We start from the raw sequence: 16,305 nt of genomic DNA, 5'->3' as shown, positions 1-16,305 counted from the left end.
CTGCAAAAAAGTGGTAGGCCTAGTCTGCTGTGTAGCCTGGTGAATGATCAGGCTGCTGTAATCTGACTGTTCTCAACAGATAATGTTATTGGAACCTTGAGATGTTTCTACATGTTATAATGTTAACAGACATGTTTCTGGATTGTGAAGAAATGATCTGTGGCCTTTAGGGCCAAAAGCTGGTCTGCTGCTCTGACAGATCACAGCTCTAACAGTGGACAGATGATGCAACTGTGCAACAGGTCATATTTAATTGACGTCGCTTTAAAATGACATCTACGAGGAAAGGACATCTCATTTTGTTAAATGCCTGTTTCCTCGACTCCTCTCTCCTCGTGTCTCCTCCTTGACTCCTCGAGCTCGCATCTCGGGTGGGTGGGACTAAAATGCAGAGGTGGAAATTTGGGAAATGAGAAAGGCCCTGTATATAAAAAGCGAGTGTGAGTGATCCGAAGGTCCTGAAAGATACATAAGCGTTTTTTTGTGATGGTCTAAGTGTAAATGAACACACATACCACAGTAATATAATAACATTACTAATAATAACAATAATGATAATAGTAGTTTTAATAATAATATAATTTATTGTTTGTTATTTATACAAATACAAAATGTACCTTTTCTTTGTTATTTTGTGAACATAATTTAAATGAAATTTGACCTTTCACCAACGTATTACTAAGTAGTTAGATCAGCGTTATCATGGCTTCTCCTTCCTAGTGTCCTCCACTATCACTGGTACAAATATCATAATGTTTTACTGTACCACCTATGAGATATTGCTCACTAAAAATCCCTCCAACAGTGAAAATTAAACAGACAGTTATCATTTCTGTGATCTTTGACCTTTGACCAAAACAGTTCCTTAATAGGTGACATCATTATTGTCATATCATCTCCTTCATAGTGTCCTCCACTATCATTGGTACTTATCATAACAACAGAGATTTTATTTTTTTTTACATTTTGCAAGCCTGCAAATCTTAGTTTTCAATCTTGCAAAACTTTTTTTGTGAGATTTTGAGTTTTCAAACACTTAGTTTCAACCTTTCAGAACTTTAGTTTCAGTTTTGATACATGGCAGGATATTCATCTCATATTTAATAGGTGACACCACTGATTTCATCTCTTCTGCTTCATAGTGTCCTCTACTATCACTGGTACATATATCATAACATTTTACTGTACCAACTTGGAGAAATTACACTCTAAAAAACTCCTCTAGCAGCAAAAACTAAATACAGTTAAAATTTCTGTGAACTTTGACCTTTGACCAAAACAATTCCTTAATAGGTGACACCACCTACTTCATATCTTCTGCTTCATAATGTCCTCTACTATGACTGGTACATATATCATAACATTTTACTGTACCAACTTGGAGAAATTACACTCTAAAAACCCCTCCAAAAGTGAAAACTAAACAGACAGTTAACCTCTTAACATTCCTGTAAAATTCATGCAAACGCTTATTCAAGGCATTTCCAAAGTAAATTGAATGTAGTTCTTGAACCATTTGGTATATCTGCATGGTTTTGGGCTTCTCTGAAAGATAACAGTCTGGAGTGTCTAACCCAGAAGTCAGAGTGATTGTAAGTGCTACTGGAATTGATTAATATAAGTTTAAACACACTAAAGCTAATATATTTTTTGTTTCCACTTGAAAATGCTTGCAGACAACTATAGCTGGGAGCTATTAGCTGGAAAACACTGTAGGGCCACGGTATAAAGCTTCGGATTTGGTGTCACTCGAAAGGTCAGAGTTCAGCGGCTAATTTGAATATTTTGTTTTTACATCCAAATTGGAGTTATTACGGTTATAATGACATACAAGCCACGTCTGCCGGCAAATATTAAACGATGCGGCAGCAGTCCCTGGGGATTTATTGATGGAATAATGTGTTTTGGACTAAATCTTTTTACTGGATTGGACCGTCTGGACCTTTGACAACGTAACAAGCCTGTTTTTGTTGGAATATAATCGATTGGTGGATTACTATGAGGCTTCAAAGGTGAGTCGCATCAATATTGATTGCACTGCTTGGTCTGACAGAGGCGCTGATTGTACTCGCTGTGGGGATTGTATCTTGAAATGGTTTGCATTGGTCGAATCACGGGGATTTTACATTTCAAACAAGTGTGATATGAGTATGAAGTTAACATAGCAGCTGCCATCATGACCTGACAGCCCGTGGGCGGGCATATGTACCAGTAATAGTACATAAGATTGGGAAGCAGAAGATATTAAATAGGTGGTGTACCCTATTAAGGAACTGTTTTTGTCAATATTCACAGAAATTATGTGTCTGTTTAATTTTCACTGTTGGATGGATTATGTGCAATATCTCTTAGCTGGTACAGTAAAACATTATGATATTTGTAACAGTGATAGAAGAGGAAACTAGGAAGGAGAAGCCATGACAACACTGAACAAACTGCTGAGGAATTACGCTGGTGAAAGGTCAAATTTCATGTAAATTATTATTATTATTATATGTATTATTAACAAAGAAAATGTACATTTTGTATTTGCATTAATAACACATAATAATAAATTATACTACCATTATCATTATTGTTATTAGTAATATTATTATATTTCTGTTGTATGTATTTGTGTTCATTCAATCAGCAAGAGCATCACAAAAAAAAACGCGTGTGTATCTTTCAGTACCTTCGGCTTACTCGCGCCCCGTCCTTACCATAATAACCGCTTTAGCTGCAACAGAAATCAGACAGGGGAAGGCGTGGAGGTTTGGAGCTACGTGGAGTGAGTGAACGAACGGTGGCCGGAAAACATAGTAGGCTCGAACTTTATTGGTGGATCTGCATAAACTGTACTGTGAATGTAACATCATGTCAAATAGTTCAGATGGGGATGAGATGGAGTGATGATGTCCAGATCTGTAAGATTGAAAAGGGACTTGAGAGAAAGAGAGAGAGGGAAAAGTTGGTCAGAACATAGCGGGACCGGCGAGGGAAGTAATAACAAGAAACTGAGAGCTAGCCAGAGTGAGAAACAGAAGCCTGAGAAAACGGAGAAAGTGCAAGGAAACGATTGGAAAGTTATAATTGAGTTCAACCAGGATGGTGGACACTATCACCCAATTAAACTTACCAAGGCGATTGAGAAGGAGATTGGCAAAATCAAATTTGCAAGATTTTTGAACAATAAACGAATACTGATACATGCAAGCAGCAAACAACAACAAGAAAAGATTCTTAGTATGTCCACACTTCAAGGGGAAAGGATGAAGGCCCACATCCCAGGAGCAACAGCAAAGGTTAGAGGAGTTATATCAGGAGTCCCTTTGAATATGTCAATGGAAGATGTTAAAAATGAGATTCAGGGAGGCAAAGCAGTTGAGGCTACTAGACTAAAAAGCAAACGAGATGGATCATTAAAAGACACACTATCTGTGGTTGTGCAATTTGAGAGAACCCTCCCTAAGTCAGTCCAAATGGGATACATAAATTACAGCGTGAGAGAATACATCCCTCCCCCTATCAGATGCTATAAATGTCAAAGGATGGGGCACACAGCTCAGCAGTGCAAAGGAAAGCTAAGGTGTGCTAGATGTGGGGGCCAGTACGAGTATGGGAAATGTGAAAAGGATGCAAAGATTAAATGTAGTAACTGTGGAGGAGAGCATAGTGCTGCATTTGGTGGATGTGAAGTGCAAAGAGAAGCCAGAGAAGCCCAAAAGGTGAAGATATTGAACAAAGTATCATATGCAGAAGCTCTAAAGAAAATAAGAGAAACAGGATCAAATAACAAAAACTCCAGTGGAATTGTCCAAAGAAACATAACACCAGTTAATCAGACACAAAACCAGATTCCAGCACACACACAAAATGGTTGAGAGCATAAATGTAAAGTTGACGATGATACGTTGATAGTGAAAAAAGTGAACTTTGTGGGTTTCATATGTCACACCATCAATGTTGCGTCCCAGTTGAAAAAGAAAAGTGACAGAATTAAGGCTATTGTAGAAGCAGCAGGAAAACTTCTTGATATGAAAGATATCAAAGCAGATCAAATACATGCATTGTTGACGTAACTGAAAATGGAAATACACAAACAGAGGGTTAGGACGCTTATAATGGTTCTTCACATACTACAGTGGAACGCAAGAAGTCTTATAGCTAATGGTCAAGAATTCAAAAAGTACATTCATGAATTAGATGTTGTTCCAGATGCAATATGTGTACAAGAAACTTGGTTACGAGACAGACAAGATTATGTGATACCAGGGTTTAGCTCTATAAGGTACGATAGACCTAACAACCAAACTGGTGGAGGGTGCATCACCTTTATCAAGGATGGGTTGGCCTACAGGGAATCCCTAAGCTCAGAAGATTCAGAATGTATAATAGTTGAAATCTATAGCCCAAGGAAAGAGGGAAACATTAAATTGATTAATTTCTATAACCCATGCAAAAATTAGATATCAATAAACTTAATGAAATGGCAGGACTGTATACAGGAAAGAAATATGATGTGGGGACTTCAATGCACACAACAGCTTATGGGGCAGCAATCACACAGATAATAATGGGGACATAATTGAAGAAATGATGGAAGAAAGATCACTGGTCTGCATTAATAATGGACAGGGAACACGAATGGATGTGAATAGGGGTAAAACATCATGTTTAGATATCACACTGGTATCAGATAATTTGGTAATCGCATGTGAATGGTTTGTTATGAATGATTCTACCATAGGAAGTGACCATTTTCCAGTTCTCACTATTATTAACACAAATATATGTTTCCAAGAAGGAAGTACAATGGAAGTACAACAGATGGTGCTTTGAGAAAGCAGACTGGGAAAAATTTAGGTTATGTTGTACGAAGTCAGCAAACCTTGTGACGTTAGAAGGTGATGTAGAGGAATGCACAAAGCAAATTACAGAACACATTATAAATGCAGCACATTTAAGTATTCCAAAAAGAACAACAAAGGGCAGGAAGAAAGTGGTCCCCTGGTGGAATGAGGAGTGTAGCAGAGCTGTAAAAGAACGAAACAAAGCCTTTAAAACATTAAAGAAGAATTTATCACAAGAGAGTGTTTTGGATTTTCAAAGGAAAAGGGCAGTGGCACGTAGGACAATTAAGTTAACCAAAAAGAGAAGTTGGAAAAGTGCAGTTATACTACCGTTTAGCAAACCTGGTAAAGACCCAACCAATCCTGGTAATTATAGACCCATAGCTCTGACATCTCACTTATGCAAATGGATGGAGAGGATAATAGTTCGTAGGTTATCACATGTAATGGAACAGAGAGGACTACTGAGTAATATACAAAATGGATTTCGGAAAGGGCGGTCCACAACAGATGCTCTCTTTAGAGTAAGTAATGAGGTAGAAAAGGCACTGAAAATGAAAGAGCTGATGATAATAGTGTATTTTGACATTGAGAAGGCATATGATACTATGTGGAGGGAAGGACTACTTATTAAACTAAATAGAATGGGGTTTGAAGGAAGGATTTATAACTGGATACTAGACTTTTTAACAGATAGGAAAATTAGAGTAAAGGTTGGATCAGAAATTTCTACAGAGTTTAAGGTAAATAATGGCATTCCCCAGGGGAGCGCAATTAGCCCTATATTATTCAACATTATGATTAATGATATATTTTCAGATTTAGATGGACACATCAAATCAGCGTTATATGCAGATGATGGGGCCATATGGATGAGAGGAAGAAATGAGACATATGTATTAGAAAACATTAGGAAAGCAATAGGGAAAGTAGAGAAGTGGTCATCCAAGTGGGGATTTAAAATATCAACAAGCAAATCCTGTTATATGGTGTTCACAAACAAGCGAAAGTGTCATGTAGAAAAGCTTTTTCTATATCAGCAGCCAATGGAAAAAGTAAATGAATTTAAGTATTTGGGATTGTGGTTTGATAGTAAGTACACATGGAAAATACACATAAAGCAATTGGAAACTAAATGCAAACAAGTTATTAATTTACTGAGAGCGGTGGTGGGATGCGACTGGGGTGCAGATAAACAGTCACTAATTGACATATATAGAGCATGCATGAGGTCATCAATAGATTATGGTTGCATAGTATCTGATGCAGCAGCAAAAACAACATTGGAAAAAAATAATAAATTACAATACAGAGCCTTACGGATATGCATTGGAGCCATTAAGACAACTCCCATTAACACAATACTCATAGTAGCTGGAGAGACACCACTGGAGTTAAAAAGAGAGAAACTAGCGCTAGCATATTGGGTCAGATTGAAAAGAAGTGGGAAAGAAAACCCTGCAAAGGAGATAACAAAGGATTGTTGGGAATATTTCAAGTTTCGGGGGCATGGGTTTGGATGGACGGAGGAAAAGAGAGTCAGGGAATACAGAATGGAAGCATTAGATTTCACCACACCCGATCCAGTCAGTAACATTCCACCTTGGCTCTATCCAGATGTAAAAACAGATTTTAGTATACTGGAAAGGAAAGAGGATGGGGAATAGAGGAAGTGGGAATACGGACTAGCAGCTATCTGAGAAACAGTTTCCATAATTATCTAAACATCTATACAGATGGATCTAAAAACAAACAGGAATGTGTGGGATTTGGAATACATATACCAGAATTCAAAATAAATATCTCAAAACGATTATCAGTTAAAAGTTGTTTGCAATCCGCCATTAACGAAGAAGAAGAAGAAGAAGAAGAAGAAGAAGAAATCAGACGGCGGTTGGTTTGACCAAGGATTTGCATTCGGCGGCTTTACCGCAGTATTTGCTGAGGCAAACTTTTTTTTGTTGAGTTAGACATCCGGACAGTCTGCTCCTCACGCCCCAGTCGGAACGAATCTGCGCCATATTTGTTTCAGGAGGAGATTTACTATGTGAACACCAGTGTTTGACCTAGTTAAGTGCTGCATTCGGCGGTCCACAGATTATGAAGACGAGTTTTGTTTCACAGTTTTCTTAATCGCAGACATGTTTTTAATGAGGCTCTGCGCGCCACAGAGTCTGTTATCACGGTAAGACCCGTAGAACATGTTTGTTTTCCAAGCTTGCTAGACTTCTGACAAGTAACGTTAAGGCTCGCGTAAAGTTAAATTAACGTTAATCCAAGGGCCGGAACTGCATTTGTAGGACCCTTGTTTTCTTTGATAACGTTACTGCCAGCTAGCTATGTTACTCTAGACAGACCCCCGAAGCCAGTGTGTGTGCCTAAATCTGAGTTATTGATTACATGCATGTGGACCAGTTAATCCTACGGATGCGCACGTCGATATCACGGCCGACGTGCTAGCAGATAGGGGGGCTTTCTCATTTCTCAAATTTGTGACTCCTCGCATCGCGTTGTGGGGAGCTTTGTCGTTTCCTCGCTTGAACCGGAAGTTGTTCCGCTCTGCCATCTTACAGGCTGTCCCAAAGCTCTAATGCCCCATTCCAGACTGCTCTGACCTGGGATATGTCCAAGGTGAAATATCTGACTTTCAACCTCAAAGCGTTCCAGGTCCATGGTGATGCCTGGGGCTGAAAGTGAACGCAAAACATGGCTGACCGTGACAAACTTTCTGTGTTAATTAAAATTATGGCCAATTTAAGGGAAAAAAGTGACTGAAGTGGTCATCCTCAAAAGACAGAAAATGTTGTATATAATACTTATGTTTTTACATTTTACTGTAACGAGCTACCTAGCAAATATTTCTACATCAATTTACATGCAGAACAGGTTTTACTATATGATAGTATTTATATTTTTAATTAAATATATGCAAATATGTTTTATGTTGCCTTTTAGGTTATTGTTTACCATTTGCAATGTGTGCTTCCCTGGGAGCTGCCATTGTTGTGTGATGTCATTCGGTTGCTACTCCTGAAGTCAGGTACATATTTTTTTCTCCAAGTTCACAAAAAGGAAATCCGACATAAAGTGGCGTTCCATGGTACTTTTTCTAGTTGGAGGTAGGGATGAAACGATTACCGGTTTAACGGTAAACCATGGTAAAATTCCCAACGGTTATTATTACCGTACACATTGTAATTGCCATGGTAACCGGGTACAGTTAACCGCGCTATATTATAATCTCACGGCAAACGCTGTCCAGCGTCTCCCAGAAGCAGGCGCGCATGCGCAGAATGCAACGTGGGTTTGGGTCAGTGACAACACGGCGGAAGACGACGCTGCAGAGATTCTTCAGTCACTCTGAAGTCTGGTCGTGGTTTAGTTTTACCGGAGCGCTGAGGGAAACTTGATTGAAGAAAATGACCTTATAGTGAACGCAGGGTGAGTTCACTTTTAGCTTTGGTTTGTCTCTCTGACTTGCTAACTGAAGCTTGTAAACTGAAGCTCTCAGTGTTGCAGCTCTTGTGAAAACCATAGACTGTATATAAAAACGCTACACGTTGTTCTGTTGCCGTGTGCGTCGTGTGTCGGCAGAGTCCATTCGTCCACTGCATATGATAACGCGTTACGCAGTTTAGTCAACCAACCAGCATATCTAGAAACGCTACAGACTCCTGTCAGTTTTTGGGCACATTGCACTTACTATCACTGTCTTCTAAAGACTTATTTGTTTTTATGTAATTGTGCACGGGGTCACGGTATTCTATATAATATAAAATATAAAATCTTGATAATGCACATTTAGATGATTTTTATATGCTTACAAATGGTATTTGCTGTTTATTTTTTATGCAAACAAAATGGCAATTGTATTTGTAGTTTTCAGTATAAAACTTGCTGAAATGGTTTTGTGTGTGCGTATCAGAACATTTTAATCTTTCGGCACATTTTTACAATACCGTGATAATACTGATAACCGTGATCATTTTGGTCACTAATCGTGATGAAATTTTTATATTGTTTCATCCCTACTTGGAGGTCGGAAATTTCCAAGTTCCCAGTTGCCTGGAATGCAGCATTATTTGCACTCCAAGGATCTTGAGCGATCTCCGAGAAGCTATGAGTGAGGTGACACAAGTGTATCCTTCGCGGAAGTCTTTTACTGACCGACACGTACCTTTATTGGGTAACAGGTTATACCCAATACCAAACAGATAACATTAAACTCAAGTTTATTACTACAAAGTCTATTTTTAATTTGTTTCATGATTCACTGTCTAGTTAAAATCTGGGTTTATTGTAGGTCTGAAATACAAAAGCCCCACACACAACTTTCTTCATTTATTAGAAAGATTTGTCTTTCTTTATGTCTCCATCAACTTTTATAATGGAGAAAGTCAGAGAGAGTCTGTCAGTAAGGAACACGTTTTACATAATTTATCGTCATTTCTATACAGTCATGTGAAGCTGATCATTCTCACAGTCGAATCTTCGCTACGGCATTATGAAATGAGGATCATACCATTTTGGTGATATGGGGGTACTCAATGTCTGATTTTAAATAGAAGTACCAGTTTTCTCCCAATAAGTCAATATGCTGCCTATTACAATATACACTTCTCTCTCTCTCTCTCTCTCTCTCTCTCTCTCTCTCTCTCTCTCTCTCTCTCTCTCTCTCTCTCTCTCTCTCTCTCTCTCTCTCTCTCTCTCTCTCTCTCTCTCTCTCACCCCAACCGGTCGAGGCAGATGGCCGCCCACCCTGAGCCATGGTTCTGCTCGAGGTTTCTGCCTCTTAAAAGGAAGTTTTTCCTTGCCTCTGTCGCCTAGTGCTTGCTCTTGGTGGGAACTGTTGGGCTTCTGTAAATAACATCACAGAGTATGGTCTAGACCTGCTCTTTTATGAAAAGCGCTGTGAGATAACTGTTGTTGTGATTTGGCGCTATATAAATAAAATTGAATTGAATTGAATTCAACATATGCTGTAAATAAAATGTGAAAAGAAAGAACCATTTCATAAATGTTTTTAAAGTGCGTGAATAAATCCAAAATTGTAACCTTAACAATTAAGGAAGGGGGCGTCAGTGCACATGTGTGTGTAGTGGCAGAGGAATTGCTGAAGAGACGGAGCCCCAGCTTTGCCGGTGTTGTGCTGAGTTGTCCACACCTTGTGGGACGTTCGGACCATTTATCACAATTGATGACCCTTACAAAGAGTATTATATCGTTTTTAAACAGTACAGCGGCTTGTGTGTACAGTTAGTTGTCAGGCACGCGCGCACACAAAACTCGGCACAAGACATTTGAATGGCAGGCGAGAGAAAAAGGCTAACAGCAAGCCTCAGTTTAGCTGTAAATGTGCAGTGTAAGTAATGGTAACTAATACAGAAAAACTGCAGCCCCCCCTCCCACCGTCTGTCGACTATGTAAATACTTAGTCGGGGACAGCCCTACCTGAGTAGTGTTAAAGGATATCAGAAGAGGAAATAAACAGAAAGCCTAAAACTGAGCGTCGATTTTGATATGAGTTAGCCTACATCATCTCAATTTCCCATAAACATTTAGCCTAATAAATCCAAAGACACCATAATCATATTCGGGAACGAATTCACAATCTGAATCAATAAATATAAATGCAGATAATCAGCATTGTGCCAGTAGAAATGATCCTGTGAGCAGGACATACAGAAATCTATAATTCATGTGCCCGAGATGTGAACTTAAAGAGTCGAGGAGGAGACTCGAGAAGAGAGGAGTCGAGGAAACAGGCATTTATGACATGAGATGTCCTTTCCTCGGAGCCAACATTTATTTTAAAGCGACGTCAATTAAATATGACCTGTTAGACAACTGCATCATCTGTCCATTGTTTGAGCTGTGATCTCTGTCAGAGGAGCAGACCAGCTTTTGGCACTAAATGCTACAGATCATATCTTCACAATCCAGAAACATGTCTGTCAACATTATAACACGCAGGAACATCTCAAGGTTCCAATAAACATTATAGCATCTGTTGAAAACAGTCACAGATTACAGTAGCCTAATCATTCACTACACAGAAATACAGTAACTGTAAAAAGGAATTCATTTCAGCTCTCAGCTTGATGAGGAGAGTGTTTCATACAGTCCCTTTATGAAATGACACAGTAAAATGTATCTCATGTAGCCCCAATTAAAACTGTCAAACTATTAAAACTGTAATATGACAGTGAATGTGCTTTACAGGCTTAATTAATGTAGCCTAACATTACATGACGGAAACAGACGTTAGTGTCGCTTAAGCTATTGGCAGTGGTAAACCCAATATTTATGGTATATTTTGTGTGTGTGGAAATGCTGATCGTGTGTGTGTACGGGCAGGTGTGTTTGCCCTGTTTTCACCCGTACAGGTTGCCTGTCAGTGTTTGTACGGCTCGGCCAGGTTTCACTGCTCCACACTCAGATTCCGCAGCTGAACTCCAACAGGACGTCCGTGGTGCGCTGTGGCCGGCAGAGATATGAGAGGCTGTACCCTGTGATGCTGGTCCGGCCTGATGGATCTACAGTCAACATCAGATACAAAGAGCCCAAACGTATTCTCATGGTTAGTATACTATCTTTACTCTGTGCTCTGTTTCTGTACAGTGCTGGTTCTGTACTGAGCACTTAGGTTCAGTATATGAATGTGTGTGTATTTTGATTACAAGAAAATACCATCATTTTTCAGCAATGCAAAGACCAAAAAGTGGCTGATAATATGTTTACATGTACATAACATGTTTCTACACAGTGAAAGCAGCAACATACCACTAGTCTAAGTGGCATATCACTTAAGGCGCTTTTGACCAAAAGTACCCGGGACTTTTAAGTCCCCAGATCTCTTTTCAAGGAACTAAAAGGTTCCTTCAGCCCACTGTTGTGTGCATTTCCACCGTGGTCTAAAGACCTGGAAAGATTAGGCAAATTAACCTGCTGACGTAGGCTGTAGGCCTGGCTGTACACAGCGATGCACAGGCATCATTATTTGTAACCACTATCCATGAGCAAAATGTACAAATGAACATCAGATTTGACTGGAATATAATGAAAAGCTATAGGCTTAGCTTGACCATTAAAGCAGCTTTTTTGTGTGGGAGAATAATGAAGAGACAACATATAACAATAACAAAATGGATAAAGCCATAAAGTTTTTAAATAACTCCAGCACAGAGAAAGCAGCACAAAAATAAGATTGCGACAGTTTGGAAGGTTATTAAAACATTTCCAGCCAACAAGAGCTGCAGATCACCTGCATGTCTGTGTCAGCCTGCGTTGGAGGAACGGGATGTTTAACGAGCTTTGTCCGCTGTAATCAGCTGGTCCGCTTGTTTTGGAGAGGAGGAGACCGACTTCAGCTCCTTGTAGAAACTTCCTGACTGATGAAAACTCAAAACAACAACTTCTGACCCAGTATTTAGTGCAACTCCATCAGCTGCTTGCTGTGAATACACTGCTGAACGCTGGCTGCTGTTTCCCAGCTATAAATTTAAGGCTGACCTACAATCTCAGGCGGACATCCGCAAGACGTGTGGATAACAAACTGGATAAAACCATGAAGTTCTTAATACAACTCTAGCACAGATAAAACGCAAAAATAAAATTGCGACAGTTTGGAAGGTTATTAAAACATTTCCAGCGACAAGAGCTGCAGATCAGCTGCAGGACTCATGTCTGTGTTGTCTGAGTGTCGGAGGAACGGGATTTTAACAAGCTTTATTACCTGCTGTAATCAGCTGTTCAGCTGGTTTTGAAGAGGAGACCGACTTCAGCAGGGTGTTTTTAGGGGTAAAATGAAGACCCAGAACTACATTTAGACCCTGGTCCATCTGGTGAGAACACAATGAGTTCCTCCAAAGGTTCCTAGTTCCGGGGTATAGTTCCCTTGGTCGAAACGCAGCTTTAGAATAGGCATATGACAGATACCACCAGTAAATGTAAATGCTCTGTATAGCACCTTTCTAGTCTTTGCAACCACTCAAAGCACTTTTAAACTACATCGAATTCACACACTGCTCAAACTAAAATTAACATTCACACATCGGCGGCAATTCAGGGTTCAGTAGGCCCTGTCTTGCCCAAGGACACTTTGGCATGCAGCTTGGTGAAGCCTGGGATTGAACCGCTGTAGGGCTGAAACGATTTGATTACTAAAAAGCATTGACACGATTGGATCAATGATTTCTTTAATCCATAAAACTATATAGCGCATTGTTTCACACGGAAACATGTATTACTGTTGCACATCACGCTTATGCTGTGATCAAGTGAACACGACGTGATTATGATACTTCAAAGTATGGGATTATTTCAAACTAAAAGAAAACAACTCTGTAATTTTGCAGTCTGTCCAACGTAAACAATATTTATGTAGTTTACCGCAACAGCACAGTGGCATCTGATCAGCAAGCACCCGGTCTAGCATCAAGTCCACAGAGCGGACCACAGACAAGGTAACAGCAACTTTGACATTTAACTGAAATCCTGATTGATTGTTGAGTTGAAGGCTAGCAAAAGTAAGCCGCAATGCTCTGCTGTAAAAGTATACATGTGGGTTTGTTGTTCTCCGCCTGGTTGGGCCGTGAGTTAACTTACACAGCTAATCCCGGGCCCGGCGCCGCTGCCGCCGCCATGCAAGACTACTTCTTAAACAATGAATCAATGAAATCATCTCTAGAATATTCAATGTTAGCTGCAGCCCTAAACCGCCAATCTTCTGAAAAAGGGCAACCCGCTCTACCTCCTGAACCACAGCCGCCCCAGTGGACCGGGGTCTTCGAGCTGAGACAACTCTGATCACATCATTATGACCTAATCAGGGTTATTTTGTCAGACTTGACACTCCACCAAAGCCACACAGGACATTATATACAGTATCTCACAAAAGTGAGTACACCCCTCACATTTTTGTAAATATTTGATTATCTCTTTTCATGTGACAACAGTGAAGAAATGACACTTGCTACAATGTAAAGTAGTGAGTGTACAGCTTGTATAACAGTGTGAATTTGCTGTCCCCTCATAATAACACATCACACAGCCATTAATGTCTAAACCGCTGGCAACAAAAGTTAGTACACCACTAAGTGAAAATGTCCAAATTGGGCCCAATTAGCCATTTTCCCTCCCCGGTGTCATGTGAGTCGTTACAAACTGTTACAAAGTCTCAGGTGTGATTGGGGAGCAGGTGTGTTAAATTTGGTGTTATCGCTCTCACACTCCCTCATACTGGTCACTGGAAGTTCAACATGGCACTTCATGGCTCCACTCTCTGAGGATCTGAAAAAAAGAATGGTTACTCTACATAAAGATGGCCTTGCCCCTGAAACTGAGCTGCAGCATGGTGGCCAAGACCACACAGCAGTTCAACCGGACAGGTTCCACTCATAACAGGCCTCGCCATGGTCGACCAAAGAAGTTGAGTGCACGAGCTCAGCGTCATATCCAGAAGTTGTCTTTGGGAAATACATGTATGAGTGCTGCCAGCTGCACTGCATTAGATTCTGTAATACTTGAATGATGCACAAGAAAGGCCGCAAACAGTTTGCTGAAGACAAGCAGATTAAGGATATGGATTACTGTAAGCATGGCACAGACTGGGCCGTAGGGCAGTATTCCAAGATGACCACTGCCTCGCTAAAGAAGCTGAGGGTAAAAGTGATGGACTGGCCAAGCATGTCTCCAGACCTAAACCCTAATGAGCATCTGTGGGGCATCCTCAAACGGAAGGTCCACCCACCAGCTTGGTGGTATCGTCATGGAGGAGTGGAAGAGGACTCCAGTGGCAACCTGTGAAGCTCTGGTGAACTCCATACCCAAGAGGGTTAAGGCAGTGCTGGAAAATGGTGGCCACACAAAATATTAACACTTCGTGCCCAATTTAGATATTTTCACTTAGGGGTTTTTGTTGCTAATGATTTAGACATTAATGGCTGTGTGATGTGTTGTTTTGAGGGAACAGCAAATTTACACTGTTACACAAGCTGTACACTCACTACTTTACATTTTAGCAAAGTGTCATTTCTTCAGTGTTGTCAGATGAAAAGAGATAATCAAATATTTACAAAATTGTGAGGGGTGTACTCACTTTTGTGAGATACAATCATAATCTGCTTGCTCAAGATAAATAGATGTACTAGTCCCATGGCATATGAGTCCATGTATTTTAATTCATATTTCTTGTTTTGTATATTTATTGGTGTTTCTTCATGTGTTTTAAAAGATGCCAGTCAATCTGTCCACTTTGTCTGAAGAAGAGCGTCGAGCTCGACAGAAAAAGAGAGAGGTGAAGAAGCCGAAAAAACAGACAGCCCTCTACTATGAAGACGACTTCAAAGCAGACAAATACAGCCACTTCTGGAAGAAAAAATAATGTTTTTTTTAGGTGAATGTAAAGCATGACTGGGACAGCATCCCTAAAAATTTGACTCTGACTTCAAGTTGAAATCAGATTGTTTTCATGGTAAGAAAGTAGTTCCTCCAAAAGATCTAATTGTGGGTCACTGAAACCCAGACTAATGCAATTTTCTATAGCAGGATGACTGACGGAAAACCAAGTGTAGCAGGTGCTGAATTATACTATGACTCTGGGGTTACCTTCATTTAAGTATAAATAACCTGTTAAAGCTGGAAACTGTAACAATGTTAAGTTAATAAATTGTTTGAAAGCTTTTTATCTGTGTGGTGAATTTAATAAATTCACACTTGTCAGGCCATGGTTTAACAGGTTTAATTAATTTAGTACCTATTCTCTATACTGTCTTGGAATAAAAAAAAACGGTGTACATACCACTATGATGTTGAAAACGGCAACATCTTTACTAAATACAAGAAGTAGGATGTCATTATCTGTTAGAAGATACAGCACTCAATTACACGCTTTATAAAAGCTTAGTATCAGCAGTATGTTCACAAACCATCATTTGTTAAAATGTTCTATTTTGAATGCACATCATAATATCTGGAGGAAAATTATAGTAGTTATAGTAGAAATTGCGGCAGGCAGCAGAACGTTCTCCACGGCGTCTCCAGACTCTGTCACGTCTGTCACATGTGCTCAGTGTGAACCTGCTTTCATCTGTGAAGAGCACAGGGCGCCAGTGGCGAATTTGCCAATCTTGGTGTTCTCTGGCAAATGCCAAACATCCTGCACGGTGTTGGGCTGTAAGGCCCTCATACCACCCTCATGGAGTCTGTTTCTGACCGTTTGAACAGACACATGCACATTTGTGGCCTGCTGGAGGTCATTTTGCAGGGCTCTTGCAGTGCTCCTCCTTGCACAAAGGCGGAGGTAGAGGTCCTGCTGCTGGGTTGTTGCCCTCCCACGGCCTCCTCCACATCTCCTGATGTACTGGCCTGTCTCCTGGTAGCGCCTCCGTGCTCTGGACGCTACACTGACAGACACAGCAAACCTTCTTGCCACAGCTCACATTGATGTGGCATCCTGGATGAGCTGCACTAC

At 40.2% G+C, this 16,305-nt stretch overlaps 1 protein-coding gene across 1 annotated transcript; it reads left to right on the top strand.

The window, feature by feature from the left end:
* The first annotated feature begins 6,861 nt into the window (after nucleotides 1–6,861).
* On the top strand, nucleotides 6,862–15,516 carry LOC119901312 (39S ribosomal protein L55, mitochondrial-like). Its single transcript, XM_038716932.1, has 3 exons — nucleotides 6,862–7,017; nucleotides 11,190–11,412; nucleotides 15,067–15,516. Exons 1-3 carry the CDS (start codon nucleotides 6,974–6,976, stop codon nucleotides 15,214–15,216), a joined length of 417 nt encoding a protein of 138 aa, XP_038572860.1. The 5' UTR covers nucleotides 6,862–6,973; the 3' UTR covers nucleotides 15,217–15,516.
* Nucleotides 15,517–16,305: the final 789 nt, after the last annotated feature.

The sequence above is a fragment of the Micropterus salmoides genome, unplaced genomic scaffold (genome assembly GCF_014851395.1).
Source record: "Micropterus salmoides isolate LMB-PRFRI ecotype aquatic unplaced genomic scaffold, ASM1485139v1 Ms_hic_scaffold_13, whole genome shotgun sequence".
In the NCBI taxonomy this organism is placed as follows: domain Eukaryota; kingdom Metazoa; phylum Chordata; class Actinopteri; order Centrarchiformes; family Centrarchidae; genus Micropterus; species Micropterus salmoides.
Note: the sequence above shows the minus strand (reverse complement) of the source record. Positions and strands in the feature narration are given on the sequence as shown.

Bases quoted from the DNA above. Each gene is read 5' to 3' on its own strand.
- LOC119901312 (XM_038716932.1), top strand. From the start codon at position 6,974: ATGTTTTTAATGAGGCTCTGCGCGCCACAGAGTCTGTTATCACG. The intron at 7,018-11,189 runs GTAAGACCCGTA...GTGTACGGGCAG, and splicing joins CCACAGAGTCTGTTATCACG to GTGTGTTTGCCCTGTTTTCA. The intron at 11,413-15,066 runs GTTAGTATACTA...GTGTTTTAAAAG, and splicing joins AGCCCAAACGTATTCTCATG to ATGCCAGTCAATCTGTCCAC.